This window comes from Gasterosteus aculeatus, chromosome 1, assembly GCF_964276395.1.
Source record: "Gasterosteus aculeatus chromosome 1, fGasAcu3.hap1.1, whole genome shotgun sequence".
NCBI classification, from domain to species: domain Eukaryota; kingdom Metazoa; phylum Chordata; class Actinopteri; order Perciformes; family Gasterosteidae; genus Gasterosteus; species Gasterosteus aculeatus.
Window position 1 is genome coordinate 860,778 of NC_135688.1, and position 14,774 is coordinate 875,551.

Below are 14,774 nucleotides of genomic sequence, written 5' to 3' on the forward strand. Positions count from 1 at the left end.
AGCAACAGGATGCGCTTCACTGTAAAGGCCTTTACACCTGAATAAAATGATAAAATACAGATAGAGATGGTTATCTCCTTATTTCATTTAATTTTAGGAAGATATGCGCTACATCAGGGGTGCCCACACTTTTCTGGCTCGCAAGCTACTTTTCAACTAACCAGGTCATGGCGATCGGTGACGCGCGCCTACAGCGCATAACGAGTCGGTATGAAGAAAACAAGGAGCCTCTCATCTGTCAGAAGGAGGAAACCGCCACAAGCATCCCGCACATTCTTGGTTATTACCTCACTGGAGTCGGCCTTGGTCACTTTGGAATGAAATTAAATGCGTCCGTTAGTAAGCAAGAATTGCTATTTAGCAGTAGCATTAGTTTCGGTCATCTCCCGTGGTAGACCGCGCATGCGTGACGTGACGTCATTTTTTTATCGACTGGTACTGCCCTTGAGATCGACTGATCGATCGCGATGGATGTATTGAGATTGACGGGTCGATCGCGATCAATGTATTGAGATCGACTCGTCGATCACGATCGATGTATTGAGATCGACGGGTCGATCGCAATCAATGTATTGAGATCGACAGGTCTCAATCTTAAGGCAGAGGAAATCAATCAATGCAGTCAACAGCAAACACACACACAAGTGTATACTGAAACATGGTTGTGAGACTAAAGCAGGACACCTGGTCGGCTTTGAGCTGAAATTGTAATTCGCTTGGACTGATAATTCTGAAGATTTTCTAGATTTCAAAAACATTACGAGAGAAATGTTTGAAATTTGTCTGATTTTGTCTGATTTTCTGATTTGAATGTGCTTTCATCAGTTTTGAAAGCAGTGGAAAGCAGTAGATTGTGTTAGCATATGAAAAATATCCTGCAGATGTACAGTTTTTGCAGTTTGTGGAGTATGAATGACGAAAGTGTTTGTGGATTTTGTCTGAAAGCAATGAAAAATTATTTAAAGTTAGGTCTGTATACACTCGCTGAATGTGTGAAGAGTTTTGAAAATGTGGTTTGAGTATTGAACAATGCTTGTTAGCAATTGAAAAAACATATGAAATAAATAATCAATAACATCTGAATGCGAACACAACATTTAAATAACAGAAAAACCAACATAATTGAAATGTGTACATTTTTGAGAATGATAAATGACAAAAAGAATGATACAAACGCAACTAAGCAAAAAAACAAACAAACAAGGAAGGAATTGAAGTGGAAAGGAAGAAGTTGCTGTGACACCTTGGTCCTACATCCACAGTGGTGCCTTTTTTTACTTAAAACTGCTGCTTGCGGCCTCGGCTTCTGCAAATGCGGCCACTATGACGTCTTCCAGACCTAAGGACCTCCGAACATCTCTTTCTATTGAAATCAGTGGCAGTCCTCTCCTGGCACATGGTTCACCTCAAGTAGGGTTTGATCAACTCGGAAGCAGAAAAGCTCCTCTAGACATCTTCCAGTTTTAAGAATCCGTCATTCAGGCTTCTAAGGGTCTGCTTAGAGTCTGTGTCTACTAAAGGGAGAAAGAACTCCCTTCTGAAGGACTCTCGTGGACTGGACTGGGTTTCTGCTGCTCCCTCGTGCTGTTGCCTTTTCTCTCGGAGCTCCATTTCAATTTCCAGTTCTGCTGCAAGTTCTACAGCATCAGCTTGACATGAAGCAAGCCCACTGTCCCTGTTTTCCAGCTACTGCCTCGCTCACCGTGTGTCTGTGGTTTCCAGAGAAACATCTGAACTTTGCAGCAGCTTGCTCAGCTTGCTCAGCTTGAGATGTGTCCACGCTTGTCTGTGGGACCGCACATCGATGCCGGCTATGAGGGGCCCCGGTAGGGAGATTCCCCACGTGTCATCGCGGTGTCCCGATGAGCTTAAGTCTGGGCTACAAAGCCACATATACCATTTGAACTTGTAAAGCAAACGGCAAAATATGTCCACCCTGTCGTGGACAAATTCAAAGCAGAGTAAATACATTGTAAATACATAGTGATTCTAAAATGTACATTTTCAGAAAGCTATTGGGTCCCTTTGTCAATATATTTTAGTTAATGGGAAAAGTATTTGGAAAATAATGAAATTATGGCAAACTATTTGTTTCTCTATAAAATCTGCGTTGCACTTTCTTTTCTAAATAAAATCTAACAGAAAAGATATCTGGTCAAACTTTCAAACTAAACGGTTTGGTCCGCATTTGTTTATAAAGGAATCACACAAAAGGTTTTGCCAACTTGTGAAAATAATTAGTTTATTTTCATAAAACATGAAAATGGAGTGGACAATAACATGACAGGGTGGACACGTTGTGAGATGTCTTTGAATGACCTCATAAATGCAATAAATCTAAAGGAATTTATGTCACAGGTCCTTTTCCCATGTAGGGGGAAATTACCAGTTGAACAGACTGGTCTTGATCTGAATAAAGATTCCCAAAATGAGCCATTAATGTGGATAATGCAGTGGTAAACTTTGTACATCAACAGAACTGAGACCAAACAGCCAGCATTCCACCCTGATTACAGCGATATCCGTAAAACACGCAGCACCCGAATCACAATATCTCTTTCTCTGCCCTTTCTTAACAAAATCTATTATTCCCGGGATTTTTCAAAGACGTTGTGTGTCTCATAACCATTCGTTTCGTTTCGGGATCCGATTTCTCGGCCCGTGGGGGGGGAACCTTCCGCACGTCGTCTCCTCTCACTGGCTGAGGAAGCCGGTGCTCCTCCCATCTGTGTTTGCCGCCATTCCATTGGCTGTGACGAGTGCAACCAGGGAATGGACGGAACATTGTCACGATCCACTGAGATGTGGAAAAGATCTCATGTGAGGCCTCCACCAAAACCTCCCTAGATTTGTTCAGTTTCACTCAAACTGTTCACACGGGGAAGTTGGGCAGGCGGAACGGGGGCGCCCAGTCACGGCCAAAGTGACCAATGCGGTTGACGAATGAGTCTTAACGAGGATGCAGCCGACAACATTAGACACAGCTATTGGGCCTTTAATCAGTGCAGGAAGTTTGGATTCCTGTTTCACTGTGTAGTTTCATGATAAAAGCTTCCGTGAACGAACCCTGTGATCAAATCACATTGTAGACGTCTTGTGGGACATTTCTACGGCTTTGACTTGCATCGCTGCTTGTGGGAACAAAACATTACCACGGCAACAGGGACAAGAGCCCCACCCACCGTCAAAACCAGCACACGCACGCAAAAAATGGGGGCAGCACGGCCATGAAGACCGGATCCCATGTGTTGCTAGTGGTGCTGATGGCGTTCCACTCCCCTGAGGACCCTCTGCCACGCCCACCTGCAGGCACGCCAGCCACACACACACACACACACCTTCAGCAGGGGTTAAAGGGCAGGAACAATAAACAATGAGATATAGTCTCCCAGTTGACCTCCTGTGACCTCATCGCCGTCACCTTGATGATGTCACTGGAGACATAGTTTTGGTTTTGGTTTGACTAGACTTTAAACTGACTCTTCTTCTACAAGAAGCGCTGTACCTGTTCAGGTAAGAAGGGTTCTACTCGGGTTAGAAGGGTTCTACCCAGGTAAGAAGGGTTCTACTCGGGTTAGAAGGGTTCTACTCGGGTTAGAAGGGTACTACTCGGGTTAGAATGGTTCTACTCGGGTTAGAAGGGTTCTACTCGGGTTAGAAGGGTTCTACCCAGGTTAGAAGGGTCCTACTCGGGTTAGAATGGTTCTACTCGGGTTAGAAGGGTTCTACCCAGGTTAGAAGGGTACTACTCGGGTTAGAATGGTTCTACTCGGGTTAGAAGGGTTCTACTCGGGTTAGAAGGGTTCTACTCAGGTTAGAAGGGTACTACTCGGGTTAGAATGGTTCTACTCGGGTTAGAAGGGTTCTACCCAGGTTAGAAGGGTCCTACTCGGGTTAGAATGGTTCTACTCGGGTTAGAAGGGTTCTACCCAGGTTAGAAGGGTTCTACTCGGGTTAGAAGGGTTCTACCCAGGTTAGAAGGGTTCTACTCGGGTTAGAAGGGTTCTACCCAGGTTAGAAGGGTTCTACTCGGGTTAGAAGGGTTCTACCCAGGTTAGAAGGGTTCTACCCAGGTTAGAAGGGTTCTACTTTGGTTAGAAGGGTTCTACCCAGGTTAGGAGGGTTCTACTCGGGTTAGAAGGGTTCTACCCAGGTTAGAAGGGTTCTACTCGGGTTAGAAGGGTTCTACCCAGGTTAGAAGGGTTCTACTCAGATAATTCTGAAGATTTTTGAAATCTTTCTGATTTGAATGTGCTTTCATCAGTTTTGAAAGCAGTGGAAAGCAGTAGATTGTGTTAGCATATGAAAAATATCATGCAGATGTACAGTTTTTGCAGTTTGTGGAGTATGAATGACGAAAGTGTTTGTGGATTTTGTCTGAAAGCAATGAAAAATTATTTAAAGTTAGGTCTGTATACACTCGCTGAAGGTGTAAAGAGTTTTGAAAATGTGGTTTGAGTATTGAACAATGCTTGTTAGCAATTGAAAAAACATATGAAATAAATAATCAATAACATCTGAATGCAACACAACATTTAAATAACAGAAAAACCAACATAATTGAAATGTGTACATTTTTCAGAATGATAAATGACAAAAAGAATGATACAAACGCAACTAAGCAAAAAAACAAACAAACAAGGAATTGAAGTGGAAAGGAAGAAGTTGCTGTGACACCTTGGTCCTACATCCACAGTGGTGCCTTTTTTTACGTAAAACTGCTGCTTGCGGCCTCGGCTTCTGCAAATGCGGCCACTATGACGTCTTCCAGACCTAAGGACCTCCGAACATCTCTTTCTATTGAAATCAGTGGCAGTCCTCTCCTGGCACATGTGTGTCCACGCTTAATAAACTAAGACAAATAAACAAAGATAAAAGTAGACGGAAAAAAGTGAAACATTACTACAAAATTAGTGGGGCGGAGGGGGGCGGAGGGGGGCGGAGGGAGGCGGAGGGGGGCGGAGGGGGTGCGGAGGGGGGCGGAGGGGGTGCGGAGGGGGGCGGAGGGAGGCGGAGTGGGGCGGAGGGAGGCGGAGTGGGGCGGAGGGAGGCGGAGGGGGGCGGGGGGGGGTGGAGGGGGCGGAGGGGGTGCGGAGGGGGTGCGGAGGGGGGCGGAGGGAGGCGGAGGGGGGCGGAGGGGGCCGGAGGGGGTGCGGAGGGGGGCGGAGGGAGGCGGAGGGGGGCGGAGGGGGCCGGAGGGGGTGCGGGGGGGGGTTCTGGCTGCCAGACACACACCACTGCATCTCAGAGGTCTCTGTCTGTGCATGTTTATAACAGACCATAAATTGTCTTTACAGAGGAATGTCTCGCTTTATGCAAATATGTACAGCAGGAAGCCTAAAGAAGACTAAATAGAGTGGAGGAGGAGGAGGAAGAGGAGGAGGAGGAAGAGGAGGAGGAGGAGGAGGAAGAGGAGGAGGACTAATGGGAGGAGTGAGAAAGTGAAAACTAGAAGGCATGAGAGAGGAGAATCAGAAGGGAGAAACCAACTGAAAGCAGAAACTCTTCTTCTTCCTTCTCTGTGCGGCTTTAGTTTTTCCTTTTTTGGCTCGGTCCAGATGTGGAGCATCTGGAGGATTGACTGAAGGAGGTGTAGCTCTCTGCTCTCTGCCATCAGATCGCTGGTTGCTCGAGGGCTCCTCAGCAGCGCTGGAGGCTGAAGAGGAGTTTTTTTGGTTCTTCGTTGGTGTCAAAGTGAGCTATCGCAGGCTTTCAAGACTTCTGCCGGTTTGCTCAGAGGACTCGTGGACCTGGACCTGGACCCTGAGGACCCAGCGGGGGGATCGATGTGACCATGGTGGGGCCATGCTGGGAGGGAGGTCCGCTCTGGCGAGTGTGTTTCTGTGTTTTGTGTGTCTCCTTGGCCCGACGCCACCGGCAGCCGGGATCTGCACCACGGACCTACCGAGGCAGGTCAAGTACATGATCAAGATTGCCCCACGACTGGTACGAGTCTCCTTCCTCTCACCAAAGAGTAACATCTCATCTTAAAAACACACACAGGCAAATCTTCCCATCAGGTGATTTGTAGCAGAGTGGCGCATTAACAAAAACGTTTACATACATGTAGACGGTGCAGTGGTGGTCTTTGCCGCCCAGCAGCCTTTGTGGGGTCTGGGTGGGTTCTCTCCGGGTACTCCGGCTTCCTCCCGCAGTCTAAAGACGCTCTGTGTTCATTGGTGAAGGTGTGCATGTGTCTGGGTGTGTGTGTGTCTCTGTGTCAGCTCTGTGATTGACTGGCAACCAATCCAGTGTTCCCCGTCTCCCGCCCCATCTTGCTGGGATTGATGCAGCGCCCTCGGTCCTGGGGAAGGATAAGCGGCTTCGAAGATAGATGGATGGACAGATGTGTGTGTGTGTGTGTGTGTGTGTGTATAAGACAAGGCAATTTTATTTGTATAGCGCTTCTCACACACAAGGCAGACTCAAAATGCTTCACATTATAACATTTCATACAATAAAGTGAAATAAAATGCAGGAATTAAAAGACAATTAAAAACAGCAAATACAATTATAAATTAAAATGTTATTTAAATTGTTTAATTAAAGGCAGAGGTTAAAGTGCAATGTAGGTAAAACTTAGCAGAAGGCGAAGCTGAACATAAAGGTTTTCAGTCTTGTTTTAAACGTGTCAGAGTCGGGGCAAATGTTAATGTCTTAAATCTTCAGGAAGTTTATTCCAGCTGTTTGTTGCGTAGTAACTAAATGATGCTTTCCCATGATTTGTATTTACTCTGGGTAGAAGAACAGAACTACTTAGAAGAATAACAATCTCTAACCTTTTATCTTCCTCAGAACCATTTGGGCTGCAGACTTTACACGCAGACCGCAACAGACTTCCAGGTATATTTGTACACAAACACAGCATTGAAGACAACTCATTAATAAAGACAATATTCATTATTTTAGACATTTGTAAAGATTCTCCAGATGTTGGCAACTATAAATGTATGTAATTTGCAACAAATCACAATTATATGACACTAATTCACGAGAGCAGATCAATTTGTTTATTAGTTATAGTTGTATTTTTATTTATTGATTCATGCTTTGTAGTATGTAAGCTTTATGAACTTTGACCTGATGCAGCATTTACATGAACAAAGAACTCAATATTAAACAACCATTAACCAGTCAGCTATTTAAGAATTCATTTCATTCAAAATATAAGCTTTTATGATATTTGTTTGCTTGAGGTTATTTCAAAATAAATGGGTTATTTAAACATACATGAGTTATTACAACACAAACAAGGTTATTACAACACACCTGAGGTTGTTATTAAATAGATCGGGTTATTACTACATAGATGAAGTTATTACAACACGCATGAGGTTATTTTAAAATAAATGGGTTGTTACAACATACATGACTTATTACAACATACATGTGTTATTACAGTATGAATGAGTTGCTATCAGCATGCATGAGGTTATTACAACATAGATGAGGTTATTACCTCATAGATGAGGTTATTACAACATGCATGAGGTTATTACAACATGCATGAGGTTATTACAAGATACATAATGTTATTACTACATAGATGAGGTTATTACAACATAGATGAGGTTATTGCTACATATATGAGGTTACTACAACATAAATGAGTTATTACAACAAGCATAAGGTTATTACAATATAAATTAGTTATTATAAGCATACATGGGGTTATTGCAACATACATGAGTTATTACAACACGCATGTGTTGAAATGTCGTACACGTTGTTGAGTTATCATGTAACTAATGTAAAGTCAGTTTATTTGTTCAGTGAGCTGGTGTTTGTTGAAGGCATCACTCTCACATGTCTCTGTCTCTCTCCCCCTTGTCCACACTTTAAATATGTATTATTATCCTATATTTTACTGCACATGTTTATTGTGGATCAATAAACTGTTTTGATTGGTCCCTCCAGCAGAATTGCATCGTCTCCACCCTCAAGTGTTTCTCTGCAGAGATGGATGTCCTTATAAATGAGTGGAAGCTTGCAAATGTGAAAATCCCACAGAAAAAGACATTGGTCAGCGGACTCAAAAGACTAGCAGACAGGTTCAGCCTGGCAAAGAATACGGTAGGAGATGTATAAATATTTAAATTGTATTTCTTTTTGTCATATTTTAAGAAATATGCTGACTGCACATTTAATAAGATGTTACCGGACAACTTATGTGACCGATGAGATTCATTAACTTGTGTTCTGACATAACATGGCATGATAGGAGCACACCAAGAGGAAAAAGGGGAAGGGCCTCCACCAGAGGGTCGAACCTGTGGGACGACACAGAAAAACAAACTGAAATCTCTGTGAATGATTAGAAAATATGAGGCAACTTCTCTAAACTTCTCTAAAACTGTTTTTGGCAGCTCCAAGCAAACAAAAGGAAGAAGTTGTGGGGGCAGTTTTTATTTGGCATTTGGTGCTTTACAGAGGATGAAATAAACTGGAAAATCTTCCTCTTCTTTTTTTCTGGAAAAAAGAGGAATATGTTGACTGTTGTCCAAATGGACATAAATCAGAGTACTGCGTAGATTTGAAGTAAACACGCTAGTTACGTTATTGAGAGACGTTTTATAGAGAAAACGTGTTTCTCAATCTGCAATGCAAAATGTCTCATACAGTATATCCATTTATTAGCAATAAATAACATGAAAATAGCAAATGACGCCATCTGACTGAACGGGCAACCTCCAGTGGCCGCAGCAGTTACATTCTGGTCCATAAATATTTGGACATTGACACATTTTTCATTATCTTGACTCCACAACAATGGAGTTGAAATGAGAATGAGGTGAACGGTGTAAGAATTACTTCAAATTCAAATGTGGCCACTCTCTTTTTAAGGGACCAAAAGTAATTTCACATTTGGCTGCTCAGCTGTTCCAGGGTCCGTCCATCGCCGTCGCCCGGTGTGTGTAAATTTCCTCGTTATTGCGTTTGCAAAGAGTAGATAAAGGGTCTGGAGTTCATTTCAGGTGTGGCATTTGTGTTTGGACTCTGTTGCGATAAAGTCCAAAGAGCCGTCACTATCAGTGGAGCAAACCATCGTTAGGCTGAACAATCGAAACAAAACCATCAGAGAGACGCAAACACATCAGGTGTGGCCAAATCAACTGTTTGGGACATTCTTAAGAAGAAAGAAGGCACCGGAAGACGACCGAGGAATCATTTCCCTGGTGAAGAACAACTCCTTCACAACAGTTGGCCAGATGAAGAACGCTCTCCGGGAGGTAGGAGGTGTATCTGTGTCAAAGTCGACAGTCGAGAGAAGACTTCACCAGAGTAAATACAGAGACTTCACCACAAGATGGAAACCGTTGGTGAGCCTCAAAAACAGGAAGACCAGATTGGAGTTTACCAAAAAACATCTAAAAGAGCCCGTACGGTTCTGGAAGAACATCCTATGGACAGATGAGACAAAGATAAACCAGAATGATGGGAAGAGAAGAGTATGGAGAAGGAAAGGAACTGCTCATGATCCAAAGCACACCACCTCATCAGTGAAGCACGGTGGAGGTAGTGTTGTGGCGGCCAATGGAACTGGTTCCCTTGTGTTTATTGATGATGTGACTGCTGACAAAAGCAGCAGGAGGAATTCGGAAGTGTTTTTCGGGCAATATTATCTGCTCAAATTCAGCCAAATGCTTCAGAACTCACTGGACGGCGCTTCACAGTGCAGATGGACAATGACCCGAAGCGTACTGCGAAAGCAACCAAGGCAAAGAAGTGGGATGTTCTGCAAGTCAATCAGCTGACCTGAATCCGATTGATTGATCCATGCATTTCACTTGCTTCACCAGGGACAAAACCCAGCGTCTGGTGATGTCTATGGAATCCAGACTTCAGGATGTCATTAAAAGTGACAATTACATTTATGATTATATTCATTTGTCCACTTACTTTTGGTCCTTTAAAAACAGGTTGGCCACATTTGTTGTAGTTCCTACACTGTTCACCTGATTTGGTGCACTCAGAATTTATTTTATTTTGAATCTGTGTCCAGCTTGGATGTTAAAAAAGCAGCTGGTCCTAAAAAAATTGGACCCCATCTTCTTGAAGTTGGCTGCAAATCATATAGCTGATCCCTTGACTCACGTTTTCAATCTCAGTCTCAGCACTAATATACTTCCAAAACATTGGAAATCCGCTTTTGTCCTTCCCCTGTTAAAAGGGGGTGACCCATCTGATGTAAATAACTACAGGCCTATTTCAAAGTTAAGCATTGTTGCAAAAATATTGTAAAAAATAATTAGCGAACAATTGAAAGATTTCTTAGATACTAATAGTATCCTAAATAATTTCCATTTTGGCTTTAGGAAGTAACACAGTACAGTCACCGCCGCCCTGAACGTTTTAAATGATATATTTGAAGCAATTGATCTTAAAAAGGTATGTGTTGCCCTTTTTATCGATTTCTCTAAAGCTTTTGACACGGTTGATCACAAGATATTGATCAGTATCTTGAAAAAAAATTGGCATCCACCTGGTTTGCTGATGTGTGTCCAAAAGGACTCAGTCAGTCCAGTTAGCCAACGCCACATCATCCTCACTTGAGATCACTAAAGGTGTGCCTCAGGGCTCGGTCCTAGGACCTATTTTATTTTCTATTTATATAAATGATCTTGGTGTAAATGTGTCAAATGCTGCCTGTCATTTTTATGCTGACGACACTGTTATTTATTGTTGTGCGTCCACGGTTGTGCTTGCATTTGAGTTGTTACAATCTGCTTTTAACGCCGTACAGGACCGCCTTCAAAACCTCAAATTGGTTTTAAATGCCAACAAATCAAAAATGATGGTGTTTTCAAAAGCTCCTTACTCAAATGAAAATGTATCTTCGGTAAAAACTGCCCAAGGAAACCCAATCGAGATTGTCACCAATTATAAATACTTAGGTGTTCTTTTAGATAGGGTGCCCTCTTTTAAATCACATATTGAAAACCTGGTAAAAAAAACTAAGACTAAGGCTTGGCTTCTTTTACAGAAATTGCTTGTGTTTCTCTTTGAGGGCGCGTAAACTGCTTGTCTTTTTTTTACCGTTAGTTGACTACGGAGATCAGGAATCAGGAATCAGGAAACATTTATTAGCCAAAATATGTCAAACATACAAGGAATTTGTCTTGGCGGTTAGTGCGCGACAGTAGACACACAAGACAACAGTGCACAAGTAATAAAATAAAGTGGAATGAAATGCTAATGCAATGGGTTAGTAGAATAAGGCTATGGGTTAGTATAAAACAAGGGAATAAAGTTAAACAAATTTTAAATATTAAAAAGTTAAAAAGAAAAATATTAAGCATAAAGTACACTAACGAACAAGTAACAGACAAGAGACAAAGTGACAAGTGATGAATTGCAGTTAAAGTGACGTGTGCAGTGTGAAGGGGAGTGACCGGTGGAGTGTTATAGTCAGGCAGTGGGGGACCGGCTCTGCTGATGAGCCCGACGGGAAGAAACTGTTGGTGTGGCGGGAGGTCGTAGTCCTGATGGACCTCAGCCTCCTGCCAGATGGAAGGGGCACAAACAGGTTTTGTCCGGGGTGAGAGGGGTCGGCTGCGATCTTTTTAGCTGCTTCAGAGACCTGGAAGCGAACAAGATGTGCTGTGCATATGTGCTTCGTCCAAAAGCCTAGCAGCTCTGGACACTGTATATGTTCACCCACACATCACTGTCAGCTTTATGTCACTGTCTGCTGGGTGGCCATCTCTGGGCACTCTGAGAGAAACTCACTGGTTGTCCTTGATCTATAAGGCTCTGCTCGGTATGGTCCCGTCTCATCTATGTTCACTCCTCCGCGGAGCAGAAAACCGGTACGCTTTGAGGTCCAGCGACATTCACTGCTTGTACATTCCACGAGTGCCGACTGAATCGGGGGAAAAAGCGTTCAGTTTTGCCGCCCCATTAACATGGAACAATCTCCAGGCTGAACAGAAATTGCCTCAACTTGTATGTTTTAATGTTTTCCGACGTCTCCAAATGGACAGACAACAAAAATCTATTGAACATTTTTTCTTTGTATTTCAGTTTTTAACTTAATTTGTATTGAGGTTTTTTCTCATGTCATGTATATGTATTTTATGGCTGCTGCCTTCTTGGCCAGGTCGCCCCTGAAAATGAGATCTCAATCTCAGTGGGACTTTTACCTGGTTAAATAAAGGTTAAATAAAAATAAAATACATTTGGATGTAAATACCCTCAAATTATTTTTTCATTTCAACTCCACTGTTGTGGTATACAGAGTCAAAATAATGAACAATGTGTCAATGTCCAAATATTTATGGACCTGACTGAATGCGGAGCAAGTCTGGTGACGTAGTAAAAACCCCTGAATGGTGAACACAGGACTTTCCTCCAGGAGGCCGCTGTCTGTGTCAAATATCACCATCAAAAACTACCGTCTCCTTCTAAACGTGACCAAGACACTTTGTTTACATGAGAGCAGTTTTTCCACTGAGGTGTTGACGGGAATCTCTGCGTGTTTATGAGAACCAGATGTTGGGAGAGAACGGGGGCCTGATATGGAGAGGCTGACCCGAGAGTATTCGACTGAGAACTACACAGAGTAAAACGTCCTCATTCCTGCTGCAGCAAAAGCTCTTTAACTTTGGACCACCGTCCCCATATTGATGCCACGACAAGCAAAAGCAGCTACAGCCCACTTGGCTTAGAGACGGGGAGCCAGAGAACGGGTTTTGCCACCAGTTGAGAAGCACTGCTTTAGGCCGTGCTTTTGTCATCTGTTTGCCGTTAATACCTGTTGATGGGTGACGATGATACATGTTCATATGGTTTGTTGTTCCACAGACCACGTCAGAGTGCCGTCAGTGTGAACGGCTCCAGCAGAAAGACGCAGAAGAGTTCCTCAGAGAGCTTGAAGGGACTCTTGAGAAGATCAACAGCGCCCCATGTCCCCCAGAGGACAGCACCTGAAGCCTCCTGACCTTTGACCTCCGGAGTTTATTGACTCCTTTGAGTCCTCCCCTCAGCCAGACACCTTTACTTTTGGCCTCTAAGCCACTAAATGCAAAGATGAGTTATTGATAACCGATGCCAGCAGTGACGTTTCCGTCCTTTTTGCCGTTCGATTTTTTGACACAATCTTAACATAAATGAAATGAAACATATCTGACATTTACTTTAAATCATATGTCAAATGTCTGAAAGCGAAATCTACCCAGAGCTGAGATCTTATGTTTTTTACGTGGGGAAATACAATAAAGGTGTGAAATATGTGTAAAGGTTTCCTGCTCACGTTCCTTTGTTTAGGGGTGTCTTCTGAGGACAACACCAACCTCAACGATGTGGGTTAAAGCTCCTCTCGCACCAAGAAGCTCGGTCAGATCTTCATTTGTCCCTTTTCAGCTGAATTGAGTCACTGGACGTCTGTCTGTACTGATGGCTTGTGTATTTTTAATTATTCTCCGATATGTTAGTTAGTAATAAATACTTAAGCACAAACGAGTTTAAGATAGTTTTGATTCCTCACAAGGACATAATCTACAAATTTCCACCACAAAACACACAAATGGTAAACCTTAAAGACAGTCAAAGTTACATAAATTAATATTACTTCAATTATCAGTGTCATACATTTGGGACTCAAGTAACATCTGCAGGCAGCAGCTTGTGTTATTGATTGATCTCATTTTATTCCAGTTACCATGTTACTATTTTAGCTCCTAAAATGTCAGAGATTAAGGAAAACTACACAGCAACGTCTTCAAATGAGTCATTTCATGCTAAATACTCTTTGTGGTACAAACAAAGAAACCGACTTCATCAATGAACAATGAATAAGACTCATTTCCTGACCGATCTTAAACAATCCCAAAAAAATCCAGCGGCTATGAAAGAACTGATTAATAACAGCAAACTGTTCCGGCATCAGTGTTTTAAATTCACGCGCGCGCGCGGTGCTTGCGTCAGCGGCGGCTCTGCGCGTGCTCAGTGGGCCTCGCGGGCTCACGCTTCCCCGCTCGGGGGGGGCGCGCGCGCCTCCGGCGATCCATCGTCAGCTCTCGGGCTTGTCCTTGTTGGGGCCCATGAAGTCCACCCCGTCGATCGGGATGTCCTTCTCCTGGATGGCCTTCTGCACGCACCGCTGGTACTTCCGGAAGGTCTCGCCGCACGGGTCGCCGCTCCGGTCGCCCTTCAGGAACTTCTCCGCGAACCAGCGGTTGAAGCATTGGTCGTAGTCCCGCTTGAGGTCGGTGCAGGCCTCCCCGACGCTGTTCATCGTCGGCGGCTCGAGTCCCGCGGCCGGCGGGAGGGAAGCGTATCTGGACGGGGAAGAAGACAGCCGCGGAAGGGGCGAGCGGCGCTGCGTGACGCTCCTTGAGCGGAGGGGCGTGATTGGCTGGGCTGGAACGGAATGACGTCACGACGTAACAGAGATGTTAAGCTGTGTAGGAGGAGTCACTTTTTGGACTTCATCGTTTTTGTTTGCTGCTAAAACAAGAAAGACTGTAAACATGCAATATTTGCAATGTTGGAAAATAAAGTACATTTATCGTTGGACTCTACTTCAGATATCTCTCCCTTTACTGCTTGTGTTTACTTTCACTCTAGGAAATATGACGTTCTACCTGACTCTTTAAAAACGTTCAGTTAACAAATTAAATTATACTTAAGATTACACTTTATTGATCCCGGGGAGATTCCCAAACCATGCAGGAAATATTTCAAATTAGCGCCTCTTTACAAGCGCAGATTAATATATACAATAATTAGACACCTTCTGTACAAGTATGCTTGTAGTATCATAAATATATTTT

At 43.5% G+C, this 14,774-nt stretch overlaps 2 protein-coding genes across 3 annotated transcripts; one reads left to right on the plus strand and one right to left on the minus strand.

Annotated features, from left to right (window-relative positions):
* Positions 1–5,225: 5,225 nt before the first annotated feature.
* il15l (interleukin 15, like) lies at positions 5,226–13,238 on the plus strand. 2 transcript variants are annotated; one of them, XM_040164019.2, is made up of 4 exons: positions 5,226–5,946; positions 6,796–6,843; positions 7,918–8,073; positions 12,805–13,238. In XM_040164019.2, exons 1-4 carry the CDS (start codon positions 5,806–5,808, stop codon positions 12,928–12,930), a joined length of 471 nt encoding a protein of 156 aa, XP_040019953.2. In that variant the 5' UTR covers positions 5,226–5,805; the 3' UTR covers positions 12,931–13,238.
* A 150-nt stretch (positions 13,239–13,388) lies between these two features.
* Positions 13,389–14,516, minus strand: triap1 (TP53 regulated inhibitor of apoptosis 1). Its single transcript, XM_040184517.2, has one exon. The coding sequence runs from the start codon at positions 14,234–14,236 to the stop codon at positions 14,012–14,014; it is 225 nt and encodes a 74-aa protein (XP_040040451.1). The 5' UTR covers positions 14,237–14,516; the 3' UTR covers positions 13,389–14,011.
* Positions 14,517–14,774: the final 258 nt, after the last annotated feature.